The sequence below is a fragment of the Phalaenopsis equestris genome, unplaced genomic scaffold (genome assembly GCF_001263595.1).
Source record: "Phalaenopsis equestris unplaced genomic scaffold, ASM126359v1 Scaffold000846, whole genome shotgun sequence".
Lineage (NCBI taxonomy): Eukaryota > Viridiplantae > Streptophyta > Magnoliopsida > Asparagales > Orchidaceae > Phalaenopsis > Phalaenopsis equestris.
The window spans coordinates 102,703-112,362 of NW_018165286.1; the positions used below are offsets into that span (position 1 = coordinate 102,703).

General features: G+C 31.3%; 1 protein-coding gene across 3 annotated transcripts; it reads left to right on the forward strand.

Moving 5' to 3' along the window:
• The first annotated feature begins 681 nt into the window (after positions 1-681).
• On the forward strand, positions 682-7,098 carry LOC110031817 (aldehyde dehydrogenase family 2 member C4-like). Of its 3 annotated transcripts, none has more exons than XM_020735221.1 (9): positions 682-834; positions 1,752-1,894; positions 4,442-4,825; positions 5,379-5,468; positions 5,557-5,730; positions 5,794-5,931; positions 6,281-6,418; positions 6,528-6,589; positions 6,716-7,097. In XM_020735221.1, the coding sequence occupies exons 1-9, from the start codon at positions 732-734 to the stop codon at positions 6,987-6,989; spliced, it is 1,506 nt and encodes a 501-aa protein (XP_020590880.1). In that variant the 5' UTR covers positions 682-731; the 3' UTR covers positions 6,990-7,097. The 3 variants fall into 3 exon arrangements, with proteins under 3 accessions (XP_020590880.1, XP_020590881.1, XP_020590883.1); XM_020735222.1 differs by having other exon boundaries at positions 731-834; positions 1,757-1,894; positions 6,716-7,098; XM_020735224.1 differs by lacking the exon at positions 1,752-1,894 and having other exon boundaries at positions 731-834; positions 6,716-7,098.
• The last annotated feature ends 2,562 nt before the right edge of the window (positions 7,099-9,660 follow it).

Below are 9,660 nucleotides of genomic sequence, written 5' to 3' on the forward strand. Positions count from 1 at the left end.
CATTCCTTGGGATAGTTGAAATACCAAGGTTCACCGAGCAATGAGATAATTCAATTTTAAGATGATTAATGGAACAATACAATAAGTTCAAAATGAACTCGAAACGGTTCAAGGGATTTTAAAAGTTGCTCAGGGTCATGTCCCAAACATTTTAAGATCTCTTAGATATTTTGAAAGACGATTGAACTTATTATATTTTTGTTCTAGGAAATCATCCACTAAGAGCTTTCGGGACTCACTGAGATAGCACAATTATCACATCCCTTGGCCAAACCAACTTTTCTATGCAAGTTCTGAGTCATTAATTGCTACATGGTTATTGAATATGGCCATAAATTTAACATATTATCCATAAATAATTTTCATAAAAAATGGATGTCAACTATAATAGACTTAATAAGAAAATACATAAGCGTGCCATCTAAATGAACTGGATCCTTAACTGAAATCTTTATGTAGATTTCACTAAAAAATGATCTTTACCAAACATTATATGTTTTTATAACATAAGAATATAGTAATAATATTTTATCTAATGTATTTTCTTATTACTAAGAATATAGTAGTAATAATGTTTTTATAACATAAATTAGCCAAATGTATAAGTTTCATAATGTTAATAATACTGTATGCTTACACATGCTAGTCGTCTGGATCTATAAATAGGTCCTATCTCAACAAAGCTCTTCGCAGAACCTCTCTCTCTCTCTCTCGCTCTCTTAGTTGTGGAGATGGGAAGCAACAGCGAGAGCAACGGCTCGGCGGGAATTAAGATTCCGAAAATACAGTTCACTAAGCTCTTCATCAATGGCCAATTCGTTGACTCCATCTCTGGTAGCTTATTTTTTTTAGCAGAATTGCTTTTGTTCTTCTTCCAATTCTTACAATTTAGTTCATAAATCTTCATATATTTGTATGATTGGACAAGATTTTTTTCATTTTTCGTTGTGTGGCCAGAAAGCCTCTGCCTTCTTTATCTATTTCCTTCAGAGGTTGCAACATAGTTAAATCATTACATAATAATAAATTCTTTTGTCTAACACTATAAGAAAAAAGAAAATCAAGAAATGATAGAAAATCTTAGAATTTATATTTCAATCAATCAAAATTTTATTTCCGTTTGAAAGACGAGGGGTCAATCCGTTATATTTAAGGTTTTCCGTAGCTTTGGGTGTTCAAATATAAAATTTTTGATTTGGGTGGCCAATTCATTATATTTAAAATTTTTTATAGTTAATATATAAGAACTCATTTTGTTTTTCGCCCGCCATCAAAGAATGGGTTGATAGGTCCTGGCCGTTTCAATAAAATAAATATCTCAGGGTCCGTTTGGGGCAGCTTCAAAACGCCGCCGTACCGTTTGGTTCGGGCGTTTCGCCAGTTTATCTGAAATTGCGTTTAGGTTTTTACAAGGTTTTTACACTAAACACTAAACGCAGGTCACGGGTCGACCCCTACGAGGGTCATGTTTCAGGATAAACAATTTCTCCTGAAACGCATAAGCTGACTCAAACAGACCCTTAATTTATGTTCAAGAAACTTTATTTTATTTTACGGTCAAAAAAAATAATTTCAAGCAACTTTATTTTACTCTTTTACAGTTAATGAAATTGATTTTATATAATTTATCAAATATTTATTATTTTCGAGGATGGAGATAGTAAAAATAATTCAATCATAATTTAACTTCTGGATGAGTTAAAAATAGTTCTATCCTTTCAAGCTAATTGTCAAAATGACTTTTATAATAGGGAAGACTTTCGAGACGAAAGACCCCCGCAACGAAGAGGTGATCACGGTGGTGGCAGAAGGCGACAAAGACGATATTGATTCAGCCGTTAAAGCTGCCAGAACTGCTTTAGATAGTGGCGCGTGGCCGCGCATGTCTGGCTACGTACGTTTTCCTTCCACGATAGTCGAACTCTTATCTTTATGATGCACATAATATGTTTCTCTTGATAAGGTCACGAATTCCATTCACAAAAAATAAATTTGTTGATTTATTTTATGAATCTATTTTAATTTAATTATGAAAGTTTATAAGTCTGTTTTATTATGATGATGTTAAAAATTATTATATACACACGCCGCATGCAGAGATGCATGCGGTGTCCGATCCTAACCGATGATTTACGGTCAGAATGTATTTCGGTGGGCCCCACTTTAAATTTTTTTATTTTTCAAAAAAATTTGAATGCATTCGATCAGGATCGAACACCGCATGCATATATAATAATTTTTCTATGAAAGAATTTGTTTTGATGTTTAGGAAAAGTTAATGATTTTTTAGGTCAATTAATTCTATATGATTATAGTCGCTGTCAGAAGTTAACTTCCATTTATTTATGATTAGTTATAATTATCCTTTTCTTGGGACCGGCTGGATTTATTTAAATAATGATAAAACGGTAGTCTCGCAAGCTGCTTGTCCTTCCATTTGTATTTGTTGTTAACCTAAATAACTGGTTTATTTTATTTTATTTTTTGTTTTGGGTGTTTGGCTGCAATTTTGATTTATATTTAATATGATTTATCAAATCTGATGAATCGGATTAAATTCACATTGTGATGATTCTGCTTGCGAACAACTGCAGATAAAATTTATTTCGAAGTTTGATTTATTAAATTTAGATTTACATCGTACTAAGTGTTATTTATGTCTTATTTCTCTTTTCTTCATTTGATTGACACTCCATTTCTTGGGCGTGATCCACAATACAATTTAGGATCCAACAAAATCAACTCAATCAACACTCCAATTTGATTTTTCAATAACTTTTTTTTTAATTCTTATATAAGAAATAAGTTAAATTCGACATAGCATAAAAGACTTCTTTATGTCTTAGGGATCCTTGTTTATGGTCTCTATTAACTCAAATCCAAACTATAAGCAAAAGCTTTAAAAAAGAAAGATAAAAAAGAGTAACATTGGAGAACATACTCCGATTAGTAAGATATCTATTTTGATAGGGATTTTTGGAATAAGTTTTATTTTTTATTTTTGTTTTGATTTTTTTTAGTTTCAATAAAAATGTTTGTTCAGTATTTCTATAAGTATTTTTATTTTTTCTATCTAAGAATAAATTAAAATATTTTTGAAAAAGCACAAACTAAATTTTATATTTTTTGAGTGCTTTTAAAAGCCATCATACCTTAATCAAAATTGTCAAAACATGTTTTGCTTCAAATCAAAATATATATGTGCCAAAGTAAAAAATGTGTGTTCCTTCACTCTATAAAAACTTGTAATACTATTAGGCCTAAATTTTGATGTCATATTTGAATTCAAGATTTTAAAAACTAAATGTAGTATCATTTGTGCTTTGATTTTAGCCAAAAAAACAAGCAATTAGATGCTTGGTGGAGATGAGTTTAACACACAAATCAAGCATTTTCAATATAATGAAAAATTTTGTGACATTAATTGAAAGATCAAATGAGCATCAAATCTTATATAGTTAAAATGAGTGGTCTGACAAGAAGAGTCTAACAAACTAGAAATCACTTAATCAATATTTCATTAGAGCAGTTAAATACTTAATAAAATGTCTATGGTATATGGAACTAACATGGGGCATTTGATGGAATATTTAACTAAAATACAAAAATACAACTCTAAAATTATAAATAGAGCCTTCATGTCCAAATGTGAGAGACCATAGGCAAAATTTAAATAAATCCTAAAGATCTAACAAATTTATTAGCCATGTACAATGCTCAACATCGATGCAACACTTGTGAGTGTCTCCCACAATGGTCACTTAATTTTTGTTGCCCACAAATTATATCTTAGTCATAGTCACTGATCATCATTATACTACCAGTGTCACTTAGTCATCATCTCCTAATCATTATTTTTTTACTACTTCTCTATCAATCATTTTATAGCCCATAGGAGACCCTAATAATATTCTTAATTTTGTAATTTCACTTTATTATAAAAGGGAGAATGCACACTACTATAACATCACATATTTAATAGATCATTTCAATAGGGCTAGTCCCCATAATTTTTCCTCTTTCTAAATTTTTCACATATTGGTGTCTTTTACAATTTCTTTTAGTTATGCGTGTTGGTTTAGACAAAGCTATAAGGTAAATCAATCTTTATTACAATGGATAGACTAACACGTAATAAATTGGAGCCATCTACATGAAATAACTTATCTATTTTACGAACAATCTCTAATGATTGGTCATCAATCCCTCTTTGTTAGAAATTACTTTGAATAATGATTAAATACTCCAAAGTAATGATTGAAACAACTATATATCATCTTCAAACAATTTTCATACTATCATTTAGAAAGAATCAAACAAGGATTGAACCTATATTAAAAGTTTTTTTTTTAAATAATTAAATAATAGTCAAAGAATTACCAAACATGATAATTTTACTCTTGCACTTGATAATTTTTTATTTTTCAAAATTACATTGCAGGAAAGAGGAAGGATAATGATGAAATATGCAGACCTGATAGAAGAGCATGCAGAAGAGTTAGCAATTCTTGATACAATTGATGGTGGGAAGGTATTTTCAATTTGTAAGAATATTGACATACCACACACTGTTCATCTCCTCCGCTATTATGCGGGCGCGGCCGATAAAATTCATGGCGAGACATTAAAGCTCTTAGGAGAGTTTCAAGGATACACATTAAAAGAACCCTTAGGGGTGATCGGGCATATTATACCATGGAACTTTCCTTCAACCCTCTTCTTCGTAAAAGTCAGCCCTGCCCTCGCTGCTGGTTGCACAATGATAGTCAAGCCTGCTGAGCAGACGCCGCTTTCAGCTCTTTATTATGCTCACTTGGCTAAACAGGTAATTAATTGTGAATCTTTTTTTTTTTTGGAAAGATTATTTTTATCCAAAAATATAAATTTCCAGTGAAACAAAATGCATGGCTAGTTGAATTAGTAATCAATTGAATTAATAAATAGTATGAGTTTTGAAAATTATCCGAGAGGAAATAGGAGATCAACAACAATAAGTCTGCCTTTATCCCACTGTGGGGTCGGCTACATGAATAATTTTTCTCAACTATGTCCTATGAAGTGTCATATTTTCATTTAATTCTCGTAAATTAAAATCATTTTTTAAACAATCTGCCCGAAGTCTTTTTAAGTACCTTTATCTTTCTTAACATAGGTCGAATCTAAAACATCTACTCTCCTAACCGGATCATAAGAAGACCGACATTCAATGCGACCAAATCATTCAAGACGACTCTCTCTAATCTTGTCCGCCACTAAACTAAAACAACCCTTTCACGGATAGATTCATTTCGCATTTTACCTCGTAATGCATTATTATTATTATTATTATCTTAAACTTATATATAACTTGTTAATCATGACATTATTTGGTGTATAAGGCTGGCATTCCCGATGGAGTCCTTAATGTTGTCACTGGATTCGGCTCAACTGCAGGTGCAGCACTTTGCTCCCATATGGACGTTGATAAGGTCTTTCATTACCTTATTCTTATATTTCTTTTTTCTAAATACAAAAAAAAAAAAGAATTGAATTTTTGTTCTGCTGTATTTGCATCAGGTAAGTTTTACTGGATCCACAGAAGTTGGGAGGCTGGTGATGGAAGCAGCAGCAAAGAGCAATCTGAAACATGTATCGCTCGAATTGGGAGGGAAAACGCCGCTCATCATCTTTGATGATGCTGACTTGGACATGGCTGTGAATCTCTCTCAAAATGCAGCATTTTTTAACAAGGTGCGCCATCCTTTTTCTTGTGTATTAAAATTTACAGGAATGATTTTATTATTAAATTTGTAGGGAGAAATTTGTGTGGCTGGATCACGTGTTTATGTTCAAGAAGGAATTTATGATGCTTTTGTGGAGAAATCTGTTGAAATGGCTAAAAGTAGAGTTGTTGGAGATCCTTTCAATTCAGAAGTTCATCAAGGTCCCCAGGTATGTAAATTATCAAATTTAGGATCCGTTTGGGACAGTTTATTTGGTGTGGCAGCGTTTTGAAAACGCACTTGGACTGTTTGGCAGTTTATCCGTTTTGAAAATGCTGAAATCAGCGTTTTCACACCGCACCTAGGTGCGGTGCGGTGGTCAGTGGTCTGGCTTTTCCAAAAAAAAAAAAAAACATTTCTAATAGCCACCGAACTTACCTTATCAGTAGATTATTTTTAATCAGCTTATCAGAAGATTATTCAATAAGCTGCAGCTGCCCAAAAGAGACCCTTAGTTGTTTACATTTAGCAATTATTATTATTATTATTATTATTATTATTTTTTTGAAAATGTATAGATTGACAAGAAACAATTTGAAAAGGTTCTTAAGTATATTGAGTATGGGAAGAATGAGGGGGCAACTTTGCTGACAGGAGGAAAAACATGTGGGGATAAGGGCTACTTTATTGAGCCAACCATTTTTGCTGACGTCAATGTAAGCTACAATGAGTTACTCATTAACATATCATATTCCATATGAAATGATGTTTTTAATTAAAGGTTGTCATCAATTTGCATTACCTTTGTATTGAAAATTGTGATAGGAGAACATGAAAATTGGAAAGGATGAGATATTTGGCCCGGTGTTGTCCCTAATGAAATTCAAGTAAGCCTCATTCTTATAATTTTTTTCGCATGTTTACTTGAAAATTATTGTGAAAAGCAATTGTTTAAAATCATGATATCCTAAACCCAACATTATTTGATTTTTCATCACTTTTGTCTTTCGTAGGACGATAGAAGAAGCAATAGAAAAGGCTAATGCGACTCGTTATGGATTGGCAGCCGGCATTATTACTAATAACCTCAACATAGCACATAGAGTTTCGAGGTCGGTTCAAGCAGGCACAATTTGGATCAATTGTTTCTTTGTGTTTGATCCTAGCTGTCCTTTTGGTGGATACAAGATGAGTGGGTTTGGAAAGGACCAAGGCCTGGATGCAATTGAAAAGTATTTAAATGTCAAGTCTATTATTACCCCTATTTACTCTTCTCCATGGCTCTGAACAACTATAAGAGAAACAGAGAGTGAGAGAGGGAACGATGAGTAAAGATAAATCCCTATTTACTCTTCTCCATGGCTTGAGTAATCATATGAGAAAGGAAAAGACAGAGAGAGATTAGTAAGGATAATTTGTCCTTACTTATCTCTCCCTCTTTCTCTCTCATATATATATATATATATATATATATATATATGATTGTTATGAATAAATTATATTGTTGGAATTTGTTTTCTTCATGGCTGAATATGTTTTAAATGTCGTTGGTTAATTAAATTTATAAAAAAGAAGATGAAATGTATGACTTGCTACCATTATCAAGCAAACAATTAAGAGATGTCAAATTATATGATGAGCACATTTTGTGGATTATATTTTAAATTTAAATTTTAAGTCATTAAAGTAGGTTTAAATTTTATTTTTAAGCTATTAAATTAGTGCTCATTTACATACATATGACACAATTCTTTTGTTTTTTATGTATTTTTTACTTAGATTTTTAGTTTCACTTTTGTAAAATTCAAATCTTTTATATCGCATAGAAAATATCACCATATTAATCTCTTAAAAAGTGAAATATACATATTCATGTATAGGTAAAGATGTAAGAATTTAATGTTTAGGTGTTTTATATGTAAATACATAGGAATTGGATGACATGTTTGGAGATATTTCATTAAATAATTTTTTCATTTGATTGGACATAATGTCAAATCAACATCCTTGTTAACTCTATTAATCTTCTTCAAATGTCCACTAAATGTGATTACTTTTTTCTTCACATATACAAAGAGTGTAAATATTCTCTTTTGATCTCATAAATTAAACAAGCGATAAAAATTTTTGTCTTATTATTTTCTTCAATACAAATTAATAATCATTAACTGAAAGAATAATTACCCAAAAAATGCTATGTGTGGCAAATACAAAGATAAGAGAGATAAAAGGCCTAAATCTAGCTTAATTTCATTTCTTCACCTGGTGGATAAAAGGCCTAAATCTAGCTTAATTTCATTTCTTATTACATGAAACATTTAGTTAGAATAAAGCCTAGTATATTGTGGACACAAACTAATGGTTTCCTTTTGCCCCACCATTTGTGTTGGAATTTGTGTTTAGAAAATAGAGTGTTCCAATGGAACCTAACAGTAGATTAAATAAAAAAAAGATGCAAATGCTAATTTGTCTTGATCATATGCATATAATAAATACTAGGACCTAATAAAATCAAATTAAAATATAATTTCATTTAGAATGAGAGGTAATAGATGTTTCCTAAATTTGCACAAGATGTAATATAGGATGAAGTAATTGCATCCTCCATTTGTCCTTCCTTACTTAAACATATTAAGAATTTTTCTTTTCAAATGATATGAACCATCACATCAATCTTCTACATCAAGAACACTTTCTTTTCTTCTATTACCCCATTTTATAGAGATAAGAAGAAAAAGTACAAAAGTTTATTGAAGAGGATGCAAAATGTAAGAAAGAGAGAGGGAGGGAAGGAGTAAAATGTTAAGTACTTTCATCATAGAAAAAACTCATAGAACAAACTAGAAAAAAAAGTTTGAAAAGTAAACAAACTTCACTTAAACAAATCCGTAGGAAAGTTTAATGAAAGTTCTTTCCAAATAACAAAAGATAAATAAAATTATATGTTCTTAAGTGCTCCAAGAGAAATTCACTATTTCAATAGTAAATTACATATGTGAAAATACCAAAATGACTATTGATTATAAAAATCAGACTTTGTGTTTCAATTCTTTAAAGCATGTTTGTATATGTGTGTGTGCAGGTATACTAATAAACAGTTACCATAAAAAACATCAATTAAAATGTAAATGGTTAAAGGGATTTTAAGATAAGTAAAATGTTTTTAAACTTATAAACTTAATTTAAGGTTTTATGGTTTCTATTTTAAATTAGTAGACTTCAAATCTAATCAAACTTGAAGGTGGTTGCCCTTGTTATGAATCTTTTTTTTTATGAACACCTTTCATTTCCAAGGAAAACCAAAATACAATATCATGGGTTAACCTCTAACAATGGAAAACCTATGTTATCCCCATGTAAGAGAAGTCTTAAAAGAGGGGGAAGAACACGATCAATAACAACAGAGTTAGAGTGGTTTCCTTCTCTGTATGATTGATGTGTAGAAAAGTATGTTTTATTTCATTTATATTTGCACATTTTTATGAAAGAATTTGCACTTTAAAGAAGGTTATTTTTATATTTTTCTTGTAGATACAACAAGTAGTAGAAGTAGAATGAAGTTAAGAATAAATGGAGGGAAGCAGGGCTGATATGGAGCAATTGGAGATCCAAGAGACTAAGGCCTGGACACCAGCCATTAAGCGCCAAGGCTCTCCTACTAAGCTCCACCTTGGTGCCACTTACTTGGGTTCCAAGGTGCTAGTATACAACTGAGCAGATAGAGAGGCTGGTGCCTAATCGCCAGTCGATTAGCACCAAGGTGCTAATAACTGCAGACCAGTTTTTGAGCATTTTCTCCCCATGACTTAGGGAGTTATTTGGCAGATTAAAATCAGTTATTTAGAGAGAATTATAGGAATTTTTTTGTGGAGAAGAAGGAGAGGAAGGTAGGGTTTGCTTTAGGGGAGAATTAGGATTTTACTTAGAGAGTTTGGTCAAATTTGACAGGTATCTTGTG

Excerpts from the sequence above, each read along its gene's own strand:
- LOC110031817 (XM_020735221.1), top strand. The coding sequence starts at position 732 with ATGGGAAGCAACAGCGAGAGCAACGGCTCGGCGGGAATTAAGATTCCG. Across the intron at positions 5,731-5,793 it reads ATGCAGCATTTTTTAACAAG|GGAGAAATTTGTGTGGCTGG; the intron begins GTGCGCCATCCT and ends TTAAATTTGTAG. Across the intron at positions 6,419-6,527 it reads CCATTTTTGCTGACGTCAAT|GAGAACATGAAAATTGGAAA; the intron begins GTAAGCTACAAT and ends AAATTGTGATAG.